Source organism: Hylaeus volcanicus, chromosome 2 (assembly GCF_026283585.1).
Source record: "Hylaeus volcanicus isolate JK05 chromosome 2, UHH_iyHylVolc1.0_haploid, whole genome shotgun sequence".
Taxonomy (NCBI): Eukaryota; Metazoa; Arthropoda; class Insecta; order Hymenoptera; family Colletidae; genus Hylaeus; species Hylaeus volcanicus.
Genome location: NC_071977.1, coordinates 23,726,822 through 23,752,590, shown reverse-complemented (window position 1 = coordinate 23,752,590; position 25,769 = coordinate 23,726,822). Strand labels below are relative to the sequence as shown.

At 43.2% G+C, this 25,769-nt stretch overlaps 1 protein-coding gene across 1 annotated transcript in view; it reads left to right on the top strand.

Moving 5' to 3' along the window:
• LOC128872918 (discoidin domain-containing receptor 2-like) overlaps nucleotides 1-25,769 on the top strand; it is a 173,268-nt gene that overhangs the window by 62,199 nt on the left and 85,300 nt on the right. Inside the window, exons 3-4 of the mRNA XM_054116104.1 lie at nucleotides 17,835-18,013; nucleotides 25,405-25,510. Coding sequence (XP_053972079.1) covers nucleotides 17,914-18,013; nucleotides 25,405-25,510 — 206 coding nt within the window. The 5' untranslated portion in view covers nucleotides 17,835-17,913. The remainder of the gene's footprint in view (nucleotides 1-17,834; nucleotides 18,014-25,404; nucleotides 25,511-25,769) is intronic.

Here is a 25,769-nt window from a genome sequence, read left to right as displayed (position 1 = left end):
ATATTATATTATAACAACATGGATATATATATATGAGATATGAACACGTATCACTGGCGTACATTTTCCTCGCCGAATAAAATTAATGCACAGACGCGTGTCCGTACAAGCACACACATCAACCCCACGACGAATACCTGGTTACCAGCGGGTGTGTTCGTGGCTACTCGACTGTAGTCGAAGAACCGCCCAGGTTAAGTATTCCCAACGATCTCGCTCAATGTTCCTGCACCTTCGTTGCTCGGCCAGATATACGTGCCGCTGAATAACTCGTGGTCATTAGCAAGCGGGGTCCTTTTTACATAGAGTGCCCAGTATGTAACACCCTGACGAAATACCTCTCTCGCCCCCGTCGGAACCACCTCGGTCCTCCTTTCAACGCCCTGGCAACGATAATGAGTACTATTTCGGTAATGAGGTCGCGCGCCATTGAAAATCGCAGAGGAGCACGCGATCTACGCTCGCAGAAACACTGCCGACCGAGTGCTCCGGAACCCGTAAAACTTAATGAACGGAGAAATAACCGTTTCGAAAGAATCTCTGGATCTATTTTCTCCCGTGCCTCCCTGTCGGCCGCTTCCTATCCTTTCTTACTTCTCCGCCCCTTCGGGGAATGCCCATCTAAACGACCAGTCGACTTTTCACCCGCGAAGATTCGATCTATCCGCCCAGAAACGCTATCAACGCCCGGGAATTCCTCGACTCAAAAACGCGCACGTCACTGTAAATCGACTTTCTTGCCCTGGCTCGTGCACTGTTTCCACTTTCTTCTCGCCCTTCGTTCGCTTCTTCCTCCACCACCCCCGTTTGTTATTCACTTTTCTTGTCGACCCAGGGTCGAAACAGCCACGGATTATTTTGCGAGATTCTTTGCGGTACGGCATGCAAAAAGGATTACTGTCGAGGGAAGAGTTTAATTATTTGTGTCGATAACCGATTGCTCTTAGCCCGTGGCAGGTTACAATTACACCGATGTGTACATTACTGATTAGAGTATACGGTGTACGATGTAATTTATTTTACAGGAGGTTTATAAATATTTAGCTTCGATCGTGTGGTTCATACACAGGGTGTTCCGTAACTGACGGTACAAGCGAGTTGGGGATGATTGTACGTGATAAATTGAATCGAGAATGTAGAATAAAATATTTTCATATGGTGCTTTATTTTCGAAAAAAATAAGTTTGATCGAGTACGCGTGCACTGGGCCAGCTTCTGCTCGACGGATTTCATTGTAAATTGTAATCATAAGAAGAAAGTAAAATCGATATAAGAGATATCATCGCATTGACAATGTTTGTAATCATTGCAAGGAGCACGGATGTACTCTCCTACCCGAAACAGTAAAATAGTGTCGAACTGAAGCGAAATCAAGTACACGCGTACTCGACAAATTTTAAAACTTATTTTTTTTCTCGAAAATAAAGCGTCAATAAAGCTCATAGAGCGTACGAAAAATTTTATTCTACATTTTCCATTCAATTTTTTACGTACATTCACCTCCTACTCGCTTGTACCACCAGTTACGGGATACACTGTATAACGTTCTGTTTTCTAGAATTTTGGCTCCCCTCGTGACTGAAAATCAATTTCTGTGATAAAATGAAATCCAATAAATTTGTTAGATTATAATAATTCTGTGTTAAACTAGCACGAAATTGGAAAGAATAAAAAAAAATCTAATAGTGCATTTTACACTTTACACTTTACACTTTACACTTTACACTTTTACACTTTAATCAAGAGATATTAAAATGTTGAAAAATTTCTCACGATTAATGTCTCGAATGGATACGTATTCTGAACCATAATTGTCATTAATGTTTAATCGAACACTGAATGATACTGTATGTATCACAAATGCTTAATTATGTCGGAGATATTAAGTTTTAATTGTTCCAATCAATAGATATTAAAATATAGAAAAATACCGCACGATTACTTATTTAAATTTTATTATCAACTTTTCGTGTTCGGAAATATTAAATCGCTAAAGTCTATTCAAAATTCTATTTCCAGTTTTAGATCCACCTCTGTTAGATCACCCCGTAATTGGAACGATAATTTGCTTGCGGTATTAAATCCTTTTGGTACTTGTACAGTTGGTCGAATATTCTCCAAAGTTTTTAAATAAACGAAGGATCTTCGCGCCCGAGTTACCCTTATTTCACCGAGAAGAGAATTATCCAGACGTTGTCGATTAAAGAAACCGAAAGTCCTTCGTGTCTGGAATCGTAAACTCCCAGACGGTGAAAAGTGTTGTTCGCGGGCGGCGAATATTGAAGCGTGACTTTAACGATCCACTTCGTTTGCGCGATGCTTCCCGCCGCATCCTCTCCTTTCTTCCAGGCTGACGGGGTGGAGCTGCATCGAGTCTCCGTAACTCAATTCGCGTATAATGACGTGGTAACCTATAACGTGTAGAGAGCCGAGCAGACTCTGGAGGCGAAATCGTTGCGACAATCCCTCCTTTGATTCCGTCGTTGCCTCGCGGCCTGGGGAAACTAGATAGTTACAGGAGGATCCAACCTAGCGATCTTTCGCTCTTCTTCGCTCTTTCGGTCAACTTTCCACCGAAAAAGATACGATCTATTCGAGCGGAATGTTATCACCGGCCCGGAAATTTCCAGGGCCGAGGTCGTCCTCGTCTCCGTACGAAGCTGATTTTCGATTTTGCGCTGCCCTACTTTTCCCCCCTTCCTTCCATTTCTTCTGTCGAGGTTTTCTTCTTGCGTCGACGACTCACGCGCGAGTACCCTCAAACGAAACCGTTGAATCGACGATTACTCTTAGAGAATCGTTTCGGATTCGGCCGAGCTCGCGCGGAGTGTGCTGACGATTACTAACCACCCTCGTACACAGTCATAGTCCAAATATTTCTCCATACCGAGTTTCATTGAGACTACAACACAATTGTGTAGGCTGCATTAGACACGAAACACGAAAGATACAGGAGGAAGCAATTTCCACGAAAGAACGATTTCTGTTCCACGATTCGGGCGTGAACTCGATAAAACGGTTTTAAATCGATTCGCGATCGCAGGAGCCCCACGATTCGACGATAATGGGGCGTGAGGAACTCGGGCCAGTTACAAGATCCACGCGAATCTCGTGAATCTTGGAGATCCGTCGCATACCAGCGAGGAACTCCCCGAGATCTATTTGTTACGCGCGTGTGAACTCGTTCTTGCGAGCGTGGCGTGGATAAACGGTGACCTGAATGCCGCGAAAAGCATGATGCTTCAGTCTGTAGGGATTCGATAGGCATTCGAAGACGCGAATCCATTAACCTTCGATCGGAGAGTGCGAATAAAGTGCTGGTCGAGGGTGGAGAACTTCCCTTTTGAGGTATTCGACTTTTTTACTTATTTTGTCTTCTTCGATAGAGTAAGGTAGTCCTTCCGGTAATCGAACGCTTTTATCGTTGATTCTTTGACTTATTTCTACGCTCAATTGGAGATCTTCGTCTTCAAAGCTTTGATTACCGCAAAACCAAGTCTTCTTAAAAATGCCCCATCCATTTTCTCGATCTTCGAGATACCCGCAGACGTTTCGTGAAAGAAAGAATCCGTTCTCTTATTCGCATTTTCCGAGCTAATTCTCGAAAGAAGACTCTATTTTGGAGCAATTCGACCGTCCGATCCCCTTAAGCAAGACGATGATCTGATGCGCGAGACAACTGCGCCCGCGACGCGATCAAAGCGATTGGTTATTAAGACGGAAAGACGCAACTACCGCGCGTCAAGTCGGTTAACCTGAGACAAGAGCAGACGCCGCGGAAGGATGGAAGATGTTAGCGTGTAAAACAGAAAAGACCGAGCAAGGCGCCTCCGCGAACAACTCCGACTTCTGTGCCCTCTGGTTTCCCTCTCCGCATTCCGTCACTCTGTGTCTCGGGCGGTCTAACAAGCCTCTAATGAGGAACGGGTGTTACTCGTGTCCTCCGCGGTACTTTTGCGCAATTACCATTTATCACATCTGCCTCTCCACTATTCCCACTCCCCGTTCTCCCTTTCTTTCTCTCCTCATTTTTGTCGCCCTCCCCCGTTTCCCAGCTCGTTCTGCTTGTGTCCAGAGGCTGGCTGGGGCGCTTCTTTATTTTTACTTGGCTCGTTCATAGAACGCCCAGGCCACCGACACAATGAGCAGGGGTGTTTGTTTCGACGTATCCGGCACGTCGTGTCTCGCATACCCGACTTTCCGGTCCAATGAGGCGCCAGAGATTACAAGCGGACCGGTTGTCCCCGGGATGCTGCCTTGTTTCGGAGTAGTTGACTAATTCGCAACGAGCCGCGATGCTGGGATTGGCGCGCTTCGAATATTTCCCTCGTAATGGACTTTCAGAATGCGTTTCACGGTTAACATTCCAAGGACCAGAGATTCCGTCTAACCGAACTGGTCATTTTCGTACGCGGGGATTTTTCTGCCATCCTCGAGGGTCGTCCACCTCGACCATACCAAACAGACAATTTGGAGAATTTTTAATATGGAAACTATACAGAGTTAGAAGTTCAAATTTTAATCCACAAATAGATGCATATTGAAGTATTTTTTGTAAAATTTGTGTCGCGAAATATTGGAAAATAGCGTCGCGGCAGATTTTTCTTTGGTATCTCAGACACCAGTGATTCTATCGAGAGATGAATAATGTTTGTTTTAGTCCTCCTTGCACACCTTTTAAAAGATATAATTTAGCGCACTCGAGAATTTACGAGGTTGTACTTTTCTCGGAGAGGTTTTTCGCGTCGTCGTTGTTCCTTTTGGGCGCAGCTGTCGCTTGGAAATCACGTTTAATCGCGCCGAATCGCGTTCTTTCGCGAGTGGAATCCCCCGACGGAGCTTCTCTCTGGTATTTGATTTAATAGGACGATATAAAAGGGTGCTTCTCCGCGCGGTAGACGTTATTTTGAAAATGTGGAAGATTCCCTGGGCACAAACATGTCACGGCGCGACGGGGACATGAAAGGCGTAATTTAAGAACCGCCGCGGCGCTTTCAATGGAAACTTAAATCACTTCGTTCCTTCTTCCAACGTGAATGCGTTTTCATCGAGGCTGACGTGCCTCGTTACACGCTCCGTAATTTGTCGCTTCTGCCGCTCAAAGGAGTAGGACATTCGATTAAATTGTTTCCTAGTTTAAATTAACCCCCTGCTCCCACGACGTGATAATAATTTTATGCAACGGCATTCGCCATTTCGAGTAATGGGAATTCTCGAATAATAAATTGCAACAAAGAATCGTAGTCTGCACGATATTACGATTCGTCCAATACGTTAGGAGTAAAGACATTTGCCGAACAATCTTTAGTTTATCGTATTACGGAGGAACACTAAGTTCCGAAAGAGTTCTGCAGTCACTTTATATCTCGCGAGCAATTAGCAATTAGTAATCCGACGAATGAAGAAATGCAACGGAGAGTTGCCTCGTAAACCGTAGAATAATAATCGGTTTCATTCCCCCAGCTCGTTCGACGTTCTTCGATCCAATCTTCTAAATGGGGTTTAAAAATAACTGTTCCGTACGGCGCAACAACTGAAGCAGAAACCTTTAATCGTCCTGGCTACTTATATCTCGCATGATTAATGGTTCCATCGGTTCTCGTTAAGCTTTCTTCTCATTATACATACGATTACTGGTCGCGAGGCACACGTTCTCTCTCGTTTACTCTTTTCGCAAACTGATCCCTAACAACTCTATTACTATACCGGGTGTCCATTGACGATCGGTGCTTGGACCAAGTCTAAATTTCATAATTAAAGATATAAATAAATAGTATCGATACTATGTACTCCACTTTTAAGTCTCTATTCTTTCGATTTCCCGTAAATTTACCATACCGAAGTTTCATAATAACTTTCAATAAAGGACGAAGTCGAAACATACAACAAAATTTGTTCCATTTCAAAAACGCAATATTGTATTAATCTGAAACAATTTTACTTCTCATTTTACTTCTCATTTTCCCAACGCGGAACGGTCATATTGTCGCTCGTACCAGTCGCACGCCCTGTGTGTTTTAACCACCGTCGATGCATTGAAAACTACATTCGTATTGGCCCAAGCTTTGTATTGCCCCGGCGTTGATTTACGTTGCGCCTCGAAGGACGTATCGCGAAATTAAAATCACCAGTTTCATTTTTTCGTGGCACGGGTTACGAGGCCGCAGGAAAATCGTCCGCTATTAAGGAACCGAGTCCAGAAGAAATTGTGGCGGACCGGATGAAGGAGGAGGAACGATGAAACGGGTACAGTATGGGTGGAAAAGAGAGAGCCAAGGGGGTTGGGGGAGGGATAAAAAGAATTGGAGAGAAGGCAGTTTATGCATGTAAATCGTCCGTCCTGACTCGCTGTTTGTTGTTCTTTGTTTCGCCAGAGCGCGTCGGCGTTTTACGTGCGCCGCTGTATTTTATTGCGAATGGTAACTATATATGCAGATACGTACGTGCATACGTATACAAAATAAACGTGTACACGCACACGGACCCGCGAGTCGAGGGCTTCGCTTTTCCACCCGCTTTTGTACACTCCTGAATTCCCTTCGGCGGATCGACTCCGCGGTGCATGCACTTTTCGCAGTCGGTCGATTCATCGAAAATCCATGTATTTTGCGTTTCGTACATTTCTATAAATAATGGATCTGATATACGATGCCTTCCCACGTCGCAACCGAAATTACACAGACGCGATTTCAGTTATGTCCAGGGTGACAGGGATTTATATCTACGCCGTGGATCTCTGAGAGACAATGGAGACGAACTAAAGACACTCTGCTGAAAATGTGAATTATCGACCGAAAATATTGAGAGCTCGATCGGTTTTGGTGGAAATCAAACTAGGACTAGGAAATGTAGCTAGAAGAATCAGATTATGTTTCGATACTGCGAGGGCTTTTCTCATAATTTTATTATTTTTAATTTAGTAGAGAAGAATTTTTGAGTGAAATTACGCAGAGGGTAACGTAAGGGATGATTTTACAATTATACAATATTATGAGGTATGAAGGAGAGAAATTTCTTTCAAATCACCAAAAATTAAGCCATTAGTGGTTCCTGGAATCCTTCGGTTATGAATTTCTACGCGTTTGATTTTCTAAACGATGAAAATTGATATACGCCCGGGACATTTATCTTGCTCGTTTATATGGTCGTCGATCGACGCTGGTGCTTACTTTTATTTACTGGAACAAATTGCTGAGCCTTGCTAATGGCATCGATTGACCCAAAAATGGTAGCAGTCACCCAGGAGAGACAACGTCCTCTTCCCGCACCGCGCCAGTCATTATCGTACGCGCTCATCCCACGATGATAAATCACGCAAACGACCAATAAACGCCCGAGCGACGTGTAGGTCGGAGAAACAAATCGAGCGTGCCCTGTAAAGAGTTCCCAAGCGCATGGAATAAATCCGTCGCGCAATCAGTTAATTAACGGGGCCATCTTCGCGCGTTTGCGCCGAACGATTCGACATCACGTTACCTACGACGACGCAAACACCAGCTACCAGATGTGTGTCTTATGGATGCATCCTTTTCTTGCACGAGGTCTGTCTAATTAAATTGCCTACTAGGCCTTAAAATTTCAATGGCGGTTATTGGAGATTTTATTTAAAGGAAACTATTCAACGTATGAAAACTATCTCTCACCGAAGACATTTATTTTTCCCGATAAAATTGCAAATCAATTTCGGTTACACCTAGTTTCCGTCGTTACAAGGCACATCGATGGATAGCGGAAAATTGAATTCCATCTCTCACGGCGACGTTTGGGATGGAAAACAGGGAGCGGGGTGGCGAAGATTCGAATGTAATTCATCGAATCGGTGGCAAAGATCCGAATGTAATTCAACGATCGCGGAGAATTACGTTTGGAAATTGCCCAACTTCAATTGCTCGCCTACCACTCCGCTTCGATTCCCCCGTTTCACTGCATCAGTTCGAGTGACTCAGCATCGGTTGTCGCCTTCTCGGGCGACGTTCGTCTTGAAGAAGACTAACGACTCGTTTAGGAGCGAGATTAGAAAACAGATGAACAAATACCGACGTCAACGTAGCGCGCGGTTAAGTCGAATAGTTATGCAAATGTCTCCGTGCGCATCGATCGAGCAATTTGAAACATTCCAAGGATGAATTTACGTCCCGGTGCGGAATACGGGTTACATTCTCCGGGGCATTTTTACACGGCCGCGAGGTTGTTAAAAACCCGAACACGGTCCAGGGTTGGACAAGCACGAAATTGCCTGTTCGAACGGTGCCCTAAGAACGGCGCGTGGCCTCCCTTTTCTCACGTTTCGCTTTCTTTCGCCACCCCGCGAGAAAGAAGAAGGGTCGTTTCACGCCAAATCGATCACTCCTCGCACTGGACGACAGGGATCTCGGTGAAATTGATATATGATTCACTTTACGTGAAATTACGGGGACTTTAAGTCATCGGTTTGCTCATTTCGATTTTGTTTAGGAAACACAGAGCGTTAAAGTTTAGATCATTTTAGGCACGTCGAATCGATCACTCTTCCCAGCAGACGCCAGGGATCTCGGTGTGATTGACATATGATGTAATTTAAGAGAAATTAGGGAGACTTTAAGTCATATGTTTTTCGATTTTGTTTAGGAAATTCCGGACGTTGAAGTTTAGAGCACACCGCGTTAATTCAATCACTTTATGCGGTAAATATCAAGGATCTCGAAATATCATGTGGTTCGTGTGAAATTAGGGGAACGTGAAGTCAGCAATTTTTCAAGAACTAAAATCTTTTGAATAAAACCAGCTCTGGATAGTTTAATATTCGTGAGAGTACACAAACCTCTCTTCAGCTACTATCACTGGAATATCAGTGGACCAGCAAACGTTGCAAATCAATTTATGGCACTTATAAAATACCCAACGAGATACAATTTGATTATTCCCGTTTTTCCGGGAACCTCAATTGTCGGGGTTGCTTCGTGTTTCCGTGCAACGAAAATAACGGAAGCTGAAAAGCACTTCGCCAGTGTTAATTGTAATTCAATTTGCTCTCGACGTAGTTGCAACGAAGCAATTGCAGAAGGAACGTCGCCGGGGTTTGTTGGCGAGGTAAGTTGGTGTAAACCATAAAAGGGTCCTCTTCTTCAAGACGAACCGTCGTCTAGCTCTTTTCTAGGATCACTCGAGGGAGAGAGTCGAGTGGTCCCGCGTTAGAACAACGACTTTATACAAGTCAATGTCGTGAGTATGCACTCGACCGCATGGTGAATAGGCTGCACTTGTGCCACGACTAGGTGGTCGGGAAAAACCAACCGCATTCCACGATTAATTTCGTATAATGTTACTCCAACAGTCTGCCGTGTGTTAGATATCGGGTAACATGTTCGAATCGTCGTTCAGTTATGCTGAAATTCGAAAATTTTAATTCCAGTTGAGATATAGTATCATTTAGTCGTAAACTTTAAGAAACAATTGAAAAAATCACGATATTCATATCTGTTTCTTCGCTACTGTCCAAAGAAAAAATTTTCTGTTTTCTATCTTGATAAATGGATGACCAATGTTTGATCCGTTACTCGTCCAATAAAAATTACAATCTGAATCACATAAAACGCAATTACATTCCACATTGATCGTATGAAAGCTTATCCGAACAAAAGCTTATCTCGATAATTGTTCAGCGAAACATTCGCTGAAAATAAATTGCCACGCAGTGTTTACATTCATTCTACGCAAAATGAATTTTCGTAATTTCCCGCGAGCAAGTTATTATTCGAACTGTTAATTTTATACACATTTTCACCGTTTCGTTTTACATCGCTATCGCTGCGTGAAAACAAAAAAAAAAAAAAACGGCTGGGAGATTCGAAAAGGTGGACAATATCGCGGCCAGGGTAATAGTAATTGAACGACCGTGACAAATCGTGGGTCATTTTTTCATAGCGTTCGAGCGCGCGTACGCAATCGTGCGTTAGGCGACGTGTATCCAGCGGAGGGAAAACGATCGGGCGATATGGCTGAAATATTTCACGGTACATCTCTTTAGTCCGACGATCAGTAAAATTCTCCTTTCGCCGGCATTGTTACGGAAAATCAGTGTGCATTTTTCACGAGTCGACGCACAATAGGAAGGGAACGTCGAGGCATCCCGAAGCCGCCTTCCATTGTGATTTTTCCATCCGCGTTTTTCTTTTGCGAAACTCCATCCATTTGTTCGCGGGGATCGAAGTTTGCGGATGTTTCGCAGCCATTCGGGCCGAATGCTACAGGTACCATTCTGATAAATGGAAAGTCGACCGGGCCTCCCACATACAACGCCATAAATCTAAACGTCGCGATACACGGTTCTCGAATAAAGCCCTCTATAATTTTCAAGGTATCTTATCCGTGATGTTTGTCGATGCGAAACGATGAAAGAGAGGGTTCCGTACTTTCTCCAAAATCGCGGAAACGGCTCTCGTGGAAGTGAAAACTGGACGCGGAATCGTGACTTTTCAGGGAGTCGTCCGAGAGATCTCGCTCCGCTGTCGCGGAGACGGGTTCCTTTTACGGACGGCAGTTTCTCAGAGAGGAAAGATGTATTTGACTATCGGGGCACTCAGAAGTAACAATCATCGGAGATATGCTGAATAGCAGAAATACTTGCGTACTGGCGATTACACGACACTTATCGGAATTTGTTAGCTAGGTGAAGGAGATAATTTACTGCTGCGATGACAGAATCGTGATGTTCTCGAAAAAGTAGCCAGTCGACCCTCAATGAAAAATGTCACTTGAACGACTCGACGAGATCTATAATACGACTAACTAACTAACGAGATACGACTCACTAAGAAAGCAGGTTCCCTGATGTCCTCGTTAGAGTTCTAAGACGGCCTTTCGGCGTTTCCTTCACCGATAAAGAGACAAGATATGAATAATATTTACGATTCTTGTTACCACTTTCTTCTATGGAATTGATATGGTAGCTGAAGTATTCGAGGAATCTTTGTCGCGTCGTGGGCACGTCCTTTTACAGAAGGACTCGCGAAATTCTGGTTGAAATGGATTGGAGTCGTCGAAGCGTGCCTTCGAACAAAACACGAGGATCATGCCAAGGGATCAAACCGCAAACTTGCCTTGATCCTCGGGAGCTTTTTTGCCAGTCTCAAGATTCCCATGTTGGAGACTTCTGATATCGTCGCAATAAAATACCATCCTTGAGGAGATGAAATTGAGGTGCCTCGAGAAAAATTGTCGAGTGAAAGTACCGAAGAAGCTCCATGACAATATTAGACAGTGTGAGATTTTTCCATGTAAAGGTATAAAAGGGCAATGTGTCAGCAGGTCTCTTGCGATATATCTTGGTATCTTGGTACGTCACGTGACCATTATATTGTGTATTCATAGTACTTTTCGTACCCGTTCTCTGACAATGAACATACATGGTGCTTGTAACATTTATTTATATATTTCCCTACAGGTTATTATGTGCAAAATAATTTCCAAAATAGAAACTAATAGTAACCAGCCAAGACATAAATATAATTTTCATAACAAACTAACTAATTGAAAACGTGGTATATATATATATATATTATTATCTACAAACAGTGTCGATCAATTTTACATGTATACTGCCAACCAAGCTTTCTAAAGAACGAATGCTTTTACATTAAAAACTAATCTCAAAGTCTACCACATAAATGCAGAAAGGTTAAAATCGCCCAAATGAATGTCCGAAAGCCAGTTCCCGGAGAAATCCGATCAACCCACGAATGGTAAAAATGTCAGGGCGAGGAGGAGGGGCATTTAACGAGTGGCGTTTTTTTCACAGCCGAAATCGACACGAGAATTTCCGTCGAACGTCGTGATTCCAGAAAACACACGGTGTCTCCGCCCACGCGTTACAAGTACCACCAGCTCGAAAACGGATCTGCCGCTTCGGGCGTTTTATGGATAATTAACTGACATTAACATTCCATCCGAGCAGGCCACGCTGCTCGTATCTCTCCCAGTGGCGAGCACGCATATTTTCGAGCCCGATAAGTATCGCTTTTCCGCCGTTGCCAACTGGCTTTTATTTCCCACTCTTTGTTTTTCCTCGCCGCGTCTCGTATCGTTCCTGGTTTCGATGATGCAGCAGATTACCAATCTCACGGTTGCATCTTGTTGTCGAGGATCTTGAGAGCTCGCCACCACGTTGTCAGCTCCGCTCTTAAGTCGTCCGTGTAATTAAGGTCAACGTGTCGGTAACGACTCCTTCTTTAGAAGCTGTGTTTTTCTCCCCCAGCCCCCGAGATTCAGTCGCGATGGCGTTATCATGGCGTGCGATTAAATGTAGCTTGTGTACGATGCACGATTGTTAGAAATGTAGAGAATGCTCGAAGCATCTAAATCGCCGTGCGTTGGAGTGGTCACAATGCTTAGAAGATCTATGCAGTCATTTTTTAATAAAAGCTTCAGTTCGATTAAGTAAGTTAACAATACAAAAGAAATGAGTAGAAAAAGAGAAAAATTGCAGAGTTAGTTTCTTCTATTTTATGTATTCTTCTGAATTTCTCCAAAATACCAGACACTTAATTATATCAGAAAGTGTTTAATTAAGTTATGTAAATATTCATTTCCTCCTGCTCAAGTGCAGACTGTTAATGTATAATTCAGAATACATTCTAGCATTGCTCGCACTAACGTCTACTTTCCGAATCTTCGAAAGGGACGAATAGGAACATGAGAAACGACGCGCCACTCGCAATTAGGTCATTTAGTCGAGATTCGTGATGCACACCTTCAGCGATACAAGTGCACTTACGCGAGAACGAGGACAAACAGAGCAAATTATACAATGTAACAAGGAGCTTGGCAACGATAACAGTCCCAATTGAGTTCTGACTCTCTTCGCTCCTAATGCTCCCTTGTCTAATTGCTCTCGCTGATCTCCATCTTGGGAATACATTTCGACAATAATACTCGTGTAAATTGCTACCGTTCTTCCTTTTCGATTGACGTTCATCCAACCTGAGAAAATATTTACGTTCCTTTGTGAAGTGCAACGCGTGATATTATGAAATATAAAAAAAAACAACATTGAAATAGGAAAGTGCTGATAAATATTTAATTATACCATTGAGCATGCAAGCAAAAATTATTCTTTTATTGTGACCTGAATATTTCTTTAATTTTCTAATTTCATATGACATAACATAATATTCGCCCTTCTTAAAAGAAAAACCCAAATTATAGTCAACATAGGTCCCTTATATTCATCGATGAACTATAAGCGAGCCACGAAGTATGCATAAATATAAACTATCGTTCATTCACCGTCTCTCGATAAGCACACAATGTAAATTGAAATTCTTTGGCATGCATCTCGTCTGCCTCTTTCCCAAATATGTACACAGTCTCGGTCTTCGCAAACACTCAGGCTCGCGTTGTCTTACGAAACCAACCTGAACCACAAAGACTTGGCGCCAAACCGAGCCCTAAACTTAATTTACTAAGCCTATCTTCTAGACCGCCCGCCGTGAAATTTCATGACACCAAGGGTCGCCAAACTTATTCCCAAAAGGGCCACGTATAAAAACTTTGGGTCATCGCCGGCCAGGAAGCAATATCGAAGATCGTGTGGGTGCCCCAGAAAATATTTTCGAGATACAGACTTGACATTTGGCACATATTGTTTCTTTTTTTCAATAATATCCCAATGATCCATCGCAAGTTGTATTTTGGTTACTTGGAAACAGAAGGTTCAGGCATAGCGATCAATCTACCTCCTTCACAGTAAATTCGTCGTAATTCAGATTTTTAGGAGCTCAGCCTGGACACGCTTTCCCTAGCACCCCGTCTGTGTACCTGTTTATACGTTTGTCAGGCGAGAGTATGCGTATAACCGCGAAGGTAAGAGCCCTGTTAAGCCAGGGCGTAAGCCGCGAAGGCTCCCCGTGATATCCTAGTTCGACGTCGAATCTCTTAGTTTGCATAGCAATGAGTTTATGCAGATTAATACACGCGAAACGTCTACGCGCGCAACGTCTCGTGGGATGTAAAGCACCGACATCTACACGGATTCGCGGGGCGTGTATGCATATTTTATTGGCGCCGCCCGCGCGCTTAAGGATTCCCGATCGTATAAACCCAGCACGCGCCGTCGCGAGACTCGCCCGCGATTTGTCTCCCTCTCGTTGTCCCATTAGTTATAATCCGTCAGAGAGACTTTATCAAACAATGGACGACCGACCAGCTTCTACGATCCGATCTAAGCCCGCGACGGAGGCGCAAGCTGCTTAGGAAACGGTGGAAGACGGATAAGCGCCGATACGTCGATCTCTTTCGCGATCTTCCTTTGCCTCGAAGAAATCCGTGGCGGATTGGCAATGGAACTTCATTTTTCTTTTAGTTGTCTATTCGTTTATTGATGCGTGTTCAGTGATTCCCACAGTGGAGAAGGTAACGCTTTATTGGTACGAGTTTGAGGAAATTGCTCTACCCAAAGTGAATCGTACGCGTTCAACTCGATTTATTACTCGTCCCATCAAGTGACATGCTCCCCAACCTAAACGTACCCATCACCCAGATATTCAACTTATTAAGATTCAAGCAAACCAGCTAGCCAGCTTTTTGGGATCCTCCTCCACCTACATTCTCGCATTCCTCGATAATCTACGCCCGCAGGAGCGATAGATGAAAAGAAAACAATCGTTGAATAACTTGGTGGCCGAAACGTTTCGGATCGGGCACGAGATACTGCGTCGCGATAAAAAGCTCTTCCCTCGTGAAGCGCGAACGATGAATCGAAAAATTTGCATAACCTCGAATAGACGAGTGGTCGGTCAAGTGTCGAGCGAAGGAACTCCCTTTGACCACGTTCGTTCGGAACGAATCTCATCATTTCCCTGGACGTCGTCTAGGGAGTTCGCGGGAAAGTTGAATCGCTGCAATAGAGCTAATAGTAGGCAGTCGGAACACTCTGTTTGATCAGCAATCGAGCCTGGCGTACTTCGGAACGAGTGCTCGGAGCAGGAAGAATTTTCAAAGGGCGAACCAAGCCGGAACGTCGAGGAACGTACCGTGTTCCACGGTTCCGTGGAAGTATATACGCGGTCGCGCGTACGGAGCACTCGCTAAACTGTGGATTACCTGGCGTCGGGGGCCAGGTGAGTCGGTTGCACGTGTGTGTACGACGGAAGCACGCGAGGCCTACGACCGAGCGACTTCTTACTACCGTTCCCCATTACTTATTCACTTCCGGCGCAATTACCGCGGCGTACTCCATCAAAGTCCAGACGCGGGAATCGCACCTTTCTTATGGGAGCTTGGTCGTCGTCGTCGATGCTACAACCGCGTCGAGCCGCCTAGCGTCGCTCTGACGTGTACCGCGTACAGCATTCTCAAACTAATAAATCCATAGCCATCGCTCGCGGCGTAACCCGCGGTCGTGAATTAATTATTTCTCCTTTCGCTTTCCCACGCCACCTGTCGCTAGCATACTGGGTGTCTGGGATGGTATCGAAATAATTGGCGAATAGTACGATTACTATATCGCGAAACTTATTTCTTATCGCAATAGTTCTCGAGGGCTCCCCATCAAGAATACTTAAGGGATGGTGTTAGAGGCTTTCGTGGCTCGAAATCAATTACATTTGAACAACTCCCCTTTACGCTGGCTAAAAGCGTTAGAAAATGATGGAAATTAATTTTGTTGACTAATTTTTAAGATTTCTTTAATAAATAAATGTTGATAAAATTTTGATTACTTTTCGGTCCCCCTAATACCAGTATTACAATTTATGTGATATTTTTCTTCATTTGATATTCTGACGATACATTCTTTTGGCGATAAGAGTTATGAATGAGAGTTTTAATTTTAAAACCTACATATTATTCTGACTTTTCATTTCTAATATTTTTATAGAAATTCTAATGCATTCTATTCGCACTTATTTTTAGCAACTCAAAACACCCTTATTTTAAGAAATGTCAGATTTTTCGCCGATCATCAATAACCCTCGACAGTCACGCCAAGACACCCTATATGCATCGGGTGCGATGCACATTTATTCGTGTGCCGTCCATCGATCTATCAAAGTTCGAACACGGGATAATTAGAAGGGATACATCTATATCGCTTTAATAGCACGCTGTCTGGCCTGGAATAAAATGAATTGGTTGACATCGACGCAACGGCCGCAGGGAACCCTTCGGGGAGCTTTTTAAACGCGATATTTTTCGAATTGGTTATTACTCTCCTTTTTCGGGCTCGTGGAACGTTTTTGCTGTTGGCAGCCAACGCGTATATTCCTGGATACTCTGAATTGTTTTTCCACGCAATTCCCTGCTCGAAAAATTAATATGTGCGAGTGAGTAACTTGAGAATATTAATTTATTTAATCAACGTTAACGTTTGAAAGAAAGAAAGAATGGCTCGAGTAATTTCTTAAAATATCTCTGCAATGTTCCAGTATTTCCTAATGCATTAGAAAATAATACATAGTGTACTGGAGTATATCTCCACGAATGGACGGTTAATTTAACAAATTACTAATCGTTATTTCTTTACCCACCCCCACGCGTTATCTTGAACAAGAAAGAAGAAGCAGCAACCATTACGACAGAGAAATAAATGGAACGAAACAATCGCGTACGACGAGAAATTAAAGTTCCTCGGTCGAGATACCGCAATCCTCACCTGGGATTAGTACACCTGGAATTGTTTCACCTGATCAGCGTGGCTCCATGCCTTACGGTTCCTCCCTTTCGAAAAGCGACGGATTAATGCGGAGGGAAATTTAAATTTCGCCGGAACTTTATTTTCTTTCAATTTTTCATTCAACTTAGATCGAATAACTTTGTAAATTAAATGCAAACGCTCGCGGAGTACGCGTGCTGTTATCTTTCGCTGGAGAACTCTGCAAAGTTGCCGCGACGTTAACCCCCTACATTATTTTTACGATCTGCGCGGGAAAGTCGATTAAAAATTATTCTCCGCTCGAAAGGGATACGGCCCTTGAGGTATCTTTCTTTCTTTTGTTAAGAGTTTACATGTGCACCAAACTTCCACAAGGTACCCGTCCGTAACAGGAGTAAGTGAAATCCTTCTTGAAAGCAAGATAAAGTAGCTGTCCAGCAAACAAAAAGACCTATCGATTCTTCTTTTCCCCATATTTGTCAGAGGATTAACCCCCATACGCAACTGTTTTCGTGTTCTTTGGAAGTTTGCTTTCCGTAAGTGGCCGAAGGTGGCCACATTTGTTAAGCCGGTCAGGCTACACGTAGTATCTTCGAATTAGAGGTAGCTTAGAAACCTTTCATCTTCGGGGGAAAGAATTCGACCAACTTGCGCGGGTCGATTGATTCCCAAACAAGCTAAAGTTCGCGAAGCCAGGCCAATTCGTTCTTCTTCTAGAGTAAACTAGTCAAGTTACAGTGTTGCTGTGATATTGCTGTGCTTAGCGTTATTTCTGTACACACAATGAGTCGAAAATAGTCTCACTGGAAATGAATGCGTGTAGGACTAGTGTCTTCTTTTATTTTGAATGAAATATAACTGAAATGTTGATAGAATGGAAATGAGATATAAATAAAATTAACATACGTTGTCATACATTGTGCTGAACAGTGGAACCTGATGCCGCGCTGCCCGCGAATCGGACAGTGAAATCGAGCGCCGTCTCGCGGAACAGACATTGAAAATCCCTGCCGGCGTCAGCGTGTTAAAGTAATATAAAAATACGCCTAGGAGACGTGCGTATCCAAGGACTAGAGTCGAGTGGAGGAACTCGATCGAAGCGTTTGACAAAACGCGTGAACCCTCTCGAGACCCGTCGTCGTCGTTTCGCCCTTCCCGACTATCGTTAGTAACGGTGTAACGGTTGCGCTTCCTCTTTTTGTTCCAGGTTGACGAGGCAGAAATGGCACGAGCAGAGTCACGGTGAGAAAAGGGCGAGGGTGAAGCCCTCGCGCGAACCGTGAGCTATGGTGAAAAGCTTCGGTTTCTTCGCCAGGAGGGCGATACCTGCCGTCCACCTTCTGCTTTTTCTCGCCCTGGGTGGCACCGCGCGCGCCGTAGACCTCTGTAAGTACATCCAAAGCTATAATCTCCGAGCTTTATAGTTTTCATCGCGAAACTCCGTCTTATAACTTATTAACGAGCGAACGCGCTCTGCCTCGCTTTCGCAACAACGCTCCCGCGCCGCTGGCCAGAGCTCCGCTTGACCGCAGTCGACGAACTTTCGATCCGAAATCGACTTTGGCCGCGTTCGCTTGGCCAGACTCGCGGAAAAGCTGGATTTACGCGGCGCGCGCCGCCCACAAATTGGAAACTTTTCGGTTTGGAAGTTGTATTTAAACAACGTTTCAACGACGGAGATCGACGGAAGGCCTGGGAGCGAGGTTCGTGTGAACTCGCGATACGTTCCCTCGATACGAGTTCCTTTCTCTATATCAACGACAAACGGTTTTGTTTGGCAGAAATTACTTTGCGGTAATCGACCAACTTTCCGTGTATATGTAAAATTGAATCGCCGCGCCCGGGTAGCAGGCAGCGTTGAAAATGTCTGCGGCGAGCTGAGAATGACGTGGAGTTTGAAACACCGGCGAATGAACCTGCTCGCTCGCGTTAACGCTCGGACATCGTGGTTTTGCGCGCTTTGGCGCTTTGTACGTAAACGGTCCGTGAGTTTCGTCAGTGAATTATCTTTTAATGAGGTAAACTTGATAACGTCAAGTTTGTTTATTAAATTTGAATTGAATCTTACTCGTGGAAAGGAAACGATGGGCTTAGGGTTTTTCTAGTCGTTGCGAGCGATTGCTTGAATTTATTCATACGGAGGTTTTTCATAACCATTCCTCCTTCACCGTGATGCAGATTCAAATTCCAGATTCGGAAAAGTTTCGAACCCCTCCTGCCTCGAAAGAAAATATTTAAGCAGACAGACCATGGGAAATATACATCCGGAGCCTTTAATCTCGTATAACTTTGATTAAAAATTGAACACCAACCGGTTCCGTCGGAATGGAATAAGATACACCTTTGCACCTTCGATTCCTTACATTCTCGCAACTTCCGCGCGTTGTTTAAAGTTAGAAATAGGAAAGCATTAAAAGTGCAGAGAAAACTCCCCGCTGGAACAAAGGCTATACCATCCGTCTAGGCGAACGAGAAACCTGAAATTCAATGGGTCAATAAACGTCCAAGTAAATTTCTCGCGGTAGGCGTCTCGCGAGTTGCTTTCATGGAGCGTTTCATCGATCATCGGTCCTCTCTGTCCCCATCGAAAAAAAAAGGAAAAAATAAAACGGCGCGCATCGATTTGCATGTCGGAGTGGCTTAGTCAGCATCCACCGTGCCCGTTAGTTTGACTAAACGATCTGTCGGCCTCAGTCGCGTTACTTTTCGTCGCAACGAGTTCACTCGTCGCAAGTATCGGAATTGTTTGGAGACCTTGGTAAACGATAAACGACCTGCTCCTCGAAATCCATTCGGAGCAAAAGACTCTGAGCAATTATTTACTCGATGCATAAACGGATTCGTCCCGAAGGAAATGATACCCTGGGGCTTGTGTTATGATTGTTTTCGAAGAGTTTCTTCTTTCTGTACGTCGTTGCTTTTGTTTGTTTATTTGTTTTAAATCAGTTCATGAAAGAGGGAAAGAAAGAACAGTTTCTGATTAAGGTAGAATGGCGACCTTTGCCCTCAGAAGTCTGACTATGACATCTAACCCAATACGCGTCGGAAGGTCTTTTTTCCTGGGAAGAATGATGAAACTCACCTGTGTAGATCTTATCTGAATTTTTCAGAGAAATAAGCAAAAACTTTCCTAGCATCGCGAGATTGTCTGAGTTCCCCCTACACCTTAATTCCACATCATCCAAAATTCATCTTAATTTTCTCCCTTCGAAACAAAGTTAGAAGGTAACCGCCTGGAAACTTTTACACGCCACGCTATTTGACTTCGGGGGATCAAGACTCTCCGAGTCTGCTTACGACAAGATTTCAGAAATAATCAAAAGATAGAATGTCAGTTGCCAAATGAAACTCCAACAGTGTGGAAGACTTCATGTTAATCGTTCGACTATTAATAAAGGGTTCTTCAAAAGAGACTTTCAGGGTTATTTTAAATAATACAAAATTGCATACCCTACACGTGAATTGCATATATATTTACATCTGACCTTTTTGTAACGAATGTACATGTAATTACAATTAAATGTCATGACAGTATCTCAACGCGACTAAGTTGACTCATTTGTGGTTGATTAAAAAGGAGATCCTTGGATCTCCGTTTGGAAAACGCTTCATTTTGGGCTTGTAGTGGAAAGTCCTCGAATAAAAAAAAAAAATCATGAAGAAGCGCCTCCTTTTAGGGCTGTGAAGCAGAAGACCCCCTTAATCCGAGCGACGTCCGACGTTAAGACGCTCCTTTCGCGTCACCCTCGCTCGATCCTCGACGATGTCCGGCGTCTTTTTCAACACCCCCCCCCCCCCCCCCTTCCGAGCGAGCGGCGTGCTTCGTGTCTAGAAAAACATCATTAATTACTTCTGCCCTATTGACGCCGCGATGAATGGGGGCGAAACGGGGACACTTCTTTCCGCCGGTTGTCCGGGAAATTTATATCGCAATTAGAAGTTGGTATTTGATATAGCTCGACGACAGCGTTTCCATTTCTTTAATGAAAAAGCGTTTTCAATGAACGACCGTTGAACGGGACTATCTTTCGCCCTGGCCTTCTGACGGTCGCGATCTGGTCAATAGATCTCTGCACTTTGTACTCTATTTGCTTATTGTAATTTGAATAATACGTATATTATATTAAAATTTAATGTAACCATCCCAGAGAATATAGCGAGGGATTAAAAATGCTTAGAAACATGAACAACATCAATTATCATCCTTTTTGGGACATATTTCAAGTGAAAATACATTTTTTAGTATGAAAATGTGAAAATGCCAGAGAAGGGCATTCCTCGATAAATTTTTTATCTCAATTACTGCTGACGATAGCTTTTCCAAATCGTGGACATGTATTCGAGCTAATTTGAAAAAAAAACATGTCCCTTTTCATATAGAAATATTAATTCATTATAAAAAATATATGAACCGAAATGCTGCGATGAGGAAAATAACACGCCCACCTGGCGTTCCTGATTCTTTTTTTTTTTTCATTCTATTAATCTGATGGGATCAAACGACGCTATTGTTCTGCTCGCGACATGAGTATATGGCCTGGACAGCGAGTAAAAATATTGGAAATTTTTATTAATTTAAAATCAACCCCATATCCGTGAAAGTTTCGCTGTATAACCTGAAGAGACACTTGTGGCCAATTGTGGTCACTTCGATACATTTTCCTTAAGTTCAAGATTTCAAAACTCAAAAGTACATCAATAAAGTAATAATCAAAAGGTCAGATGATTGTAGAAGCTACAAACCAGATTTCTTTATTATCGAGGTAAATAAAAAATCGTGTGGCTTTCTCGCAAGTGTACGAATTACTCCCAAAAATTACTGTTTAACACACTGCGTACTTTTTCTTGGGAAGAAATCCCATACTCCCTCGGACTTGGCAGGAGCGTACTAGACGCGCGAGGATCGCAGAACGCCGATTTTCCGCGCTTCGATTATTCACGATCGATTTACGAGCGCGATATCTCACCAGTGGCTCGTTAAGTCGAACGTGCCGACAAAGGAAACGGATTCTACCGGAGAACGATCCAAGTTTACCCTACGACGAGGTTCGAAAAGTTCCCCGAGGGTCGTGAGAATTCCGGGGGTGCGAGACGCGCGCGATATATTGAGGCTTCATTAATAATAATAGCAAGCCACGTTTGATTCTCGAGGACTCCCTTTGTCTTCACATCGGAGGCTCTACTGTCTCGTTATTGATTCCTATTGATTTTTACACATGGCTTTATGTCGGAAGATCTACCGTTTGTTTACTGGATTATTAATCATAGTCTGATGCGAACTCCAATACGTGTGCCATTCAGGGGTGAGTGTAACTTCTTACACATTCGCTTCATACGGTTATGGTGCTATCACGGTGTGTTTACTACTTTTTTATACTTTCAAATATATTCTTTGAGGAGCAATCATTAGAATGTTACGTTCGATACAATTATAGAAGCAATCACAGGATTAATTCAATTTTACTTGTAATATTCAGATAGTATAACATCTTGTTTTATTGAATTAAATAAAATTATTACGGTTGCTTTGGTCATTCTTAATATAATTCTGAAATTAAACGGTGTTCAAAACGTCGCCCATTATGCTGAATGCGAGAGCGTAAATGAGTTAACGAGCGAGAGTGACACGCTTTGAAATGTTTGCGCAGTTACAGGATTACATGCCGTAACGATGCATTTAATAATGTCCGCGAGTAATTCAACGTAGTCCTGTCAGGTGACTCGCGTCCTGTATATTGATTTTCATTTTTTTTTACATTTCTGGCTTCGTCAATTCGCGATTGTTGGCGTATGCAAGTGAATGCAACAAATACACAAACAGGGATCAAACAAACGATACTGTATTTATCGAATTGTTCTCTTTTTCAATGCGTGTAAAATCTCTGTGAAAAGTGAACAAAAACATGGTCGCTACCTATTCCGTGCAACTGGTCCATTTTTCCCTCGAAAAGAGAATTGTGTACCGTAAAATACACGTTGATGTATTAAATAGCCGTGCAATATTTATAGCAATCTACAAATGGAACGCTACAGTGAATAAACAAATGGAGAAATGAAACATGATCTTTCCAGCGATATTACCTTTAATCTTGAACGAGTATAATGTTGGAAACATGGTTCGCTAATGTAAAACGGAAAGTAGTCAGGAGGATTGTAAGGCATTCAAAGCTCTAACGTTTATAGTGAGACGTATTTCGTTTAAGCGAGGTGCATTGTTTCGAAAAGCATTCTTTATTATTAAAGCATCGCTACCGGCGTAGCAAAAATAAAAATATAGGAATGGATATCTCGTTTCCGTGAGATTTGGTACCTGCTCGGATAGCATGATGTTTTTCAATGAATCATCTTCATTTTGAAGGAAAATATGTAAAGAAACATGTAGTTTCGTTTATATCTTTGTCCACGAGGGTTACACGCACTTCTCTATACAAAAATAAACTAAAATAAAAGAAGAACAATTGTACAAACAAATAAATTACCATACAAAGAATCTAAAAACATCGATGCATAAATTTCTACCGGTGTTACGCGCGGTTTGTCTCTTTACAAAACCGTGTCTGCTATTTCGACAAGACTATAAGACGAATCGTTAATCATCCAGACACTTGGACCTCCGCGGGTGCCCATATACGCCGCCCAAGTTCGGTAAAATTAGCGTAATTATACACCCACACCCTCGCTTCAAACACAGAGCGATGTTCTTCCCAGGACAAATTCGCAATCCGTAGGAATTTCATCTTACGTTGATAACTCGACCATGCTCGAAATCCACCGGTAGAATTACGACTAGGGGGAAGGAGGAGATTCGTCCAAGGATGGTACAAACTTTTACCGATATTAATGGCCACCTACATGCCCATTCTGTTTCTCGATGGCTTAGCAGGGATTCCTTCCGTTATAAGCTCGAATTCCCCGCCATTAATTCTCGCGGAGTCTCTGGCTACTCGAGTCGCAAGCCTCCAACCTCCCATCACGGCGTTCCGGTGCACCTGCACTCGATATCCGGCATTAGGTATTATCGTTATTCGCCGTGTATTCGCTCCATTCGAGCGAACGATGCTCCAGCAAATTTTACCGATCCGCGTTTTAGTTGGGTAATAGAACTCCGATATGAATAAATTGCGATCGGCCCACTCCCGCGCGCTCAGCTCGCACAGTTAGCTTCGTTGATAATCGAACCATCAGAATTCGATATTTACTCCTCGTTGTATAGTGGCAGCCATGCAGTAGGTGATGTACGAAGAATCTTTATACAGCAGTTTCTTTGTTTGAAAAAATTTGGTTGGTGTACATGAATATTAACATTTGAAAGGCTTAGAAGGTACTATAAAGAAAAATTGAGGGACAAAGATTTATGTTTTATAAATACTAATGTATTTTAATATCGCCAAACGAAAAGAGATATTTGTATTCTTTATCATAATAGTAAGTATTATACGCATGTCTTTTCCTTAGTCATTTTCGAGTGTACCATATAAAAATTGAAAACGCCTTTTATTTCTCTCGTTGATCTCCATAATTGCATTACGACTTTAGAATACATGTATCGAAGAGGGCTTTAACTGGTTCGAGATAAAAATTAATCATCATCCGATACGAGCAACCTATTTTAATTATTATTATTGTTCCATCTACCGTTCCAATCACTGTAACGAGGAAAGGGGATATGACGATCTCGATTCACGAAAAGAACCGTTTGTGTCGGAATTCCAACCGAACGGTGGATTTATTAGCTCGAGGTCTTTGGTGTCTCCGTGTTTCGTTAACTCGCGATCGAGGTGTTTGAAAGTTTCGCCGGCACGGTTACGCGCGACGCAAACAAAACCGTAAATAACGCGGGGAGTCGTTGCTGTGGACAATATTGTATCAAGATAGGCCGTTCCTGGTAGCAGGATACATTGCGTCCTCGTAACGCTGCCGTGTTCCCCTATGAAACAATTTGATCGGTCCCGAAGATACGAAAACGTTGAGGCAGTCCTTCCTCCCGTCGTCCTGGCCCTCCGCCTCGAACGAGAGACGGTCGTATACAAGAACGTAAACCGGCTCTATCCGCCGGATTCATCTCGGTTAGCTGGTTATTTAGCCGTTTATGATCCAACGAAAGGGTAGGAAGGCCCAAGCTTCGATATCCTATGTAAATTCTTGCACGTTGTAAGGACCAGTATTTTTTGGCCAATCGAGGGTTATTTATTATTCGAGATAGAGGCACGTTGGCTTGCGAATAAAGTGCAAGTCTCGGTGCTTCAAATTGTAGGTGTACTTAAGGTTTCCTTCTTTTTTCCTGGCTTTCATTTACGACACAGTTTTATTAATTTGTTGGCATCTAGGTTCACTTACGTAGTACTATTTTTCTCTTATATTCAGATAGGACGAAGATAGATCAGAAAGGCCCGAAGACGAGTGCTCGAAATATTTAACTGGGACTCCTTAAAAGAACGTGCTATCGTTTAGCAGCATTCCAATGTCTCCTAATGTAGCGGAAAAGCGACATCGCACGGTGTCTTCGAAAATAGTCGTACCTATTTATAGAGTATAAATGTAAACCAACAAAGTTTATATTCAGAAATAAAAAACGAAAAATAATAATAAGAATTGAAATATTAATTCAATCCATGTAAAGATTAAAAACAATACGTTTACACCTGCAATTTAATTTTACCAAGTTCCCGCATCGATCGAATTTCGTCGCAATAGCAACTCATCTCTATTATTAATTCTATATTTTTTATCCAAACCCGGCGAAGTGCTCCCTAACACGCAGACCTGTTTTGTTGCAGCCCAATGCATCGCGCCGCTCGGCATGGAATCCGGTGCGATTCCGGACGCGGATATCACGGCCAGCTCTACCTTCGACACAGGAAACGTCGGTCCGCACCTAGCACGGTAAGCGACGCTTTTTCATTTTCGATAGCCCCGCTCTCTCGATACACCTAACCATTCGTCATTCGTATCTACCCGGTACCTTCTGTTGCGTTGGCTATGCGCCATCGAATCGTAATCGACCAGGACAACGACACACCTTGGAACCTAGGCGAAGGGGTGGTTCTCGTAGATTCCCTTCGGAGGGCGGAGTTGCGTTGCGTCTTTACGACGGCGTTACACGCCAAGTTGTATCTGCCAATAGCTGTTGTAACGATGGATT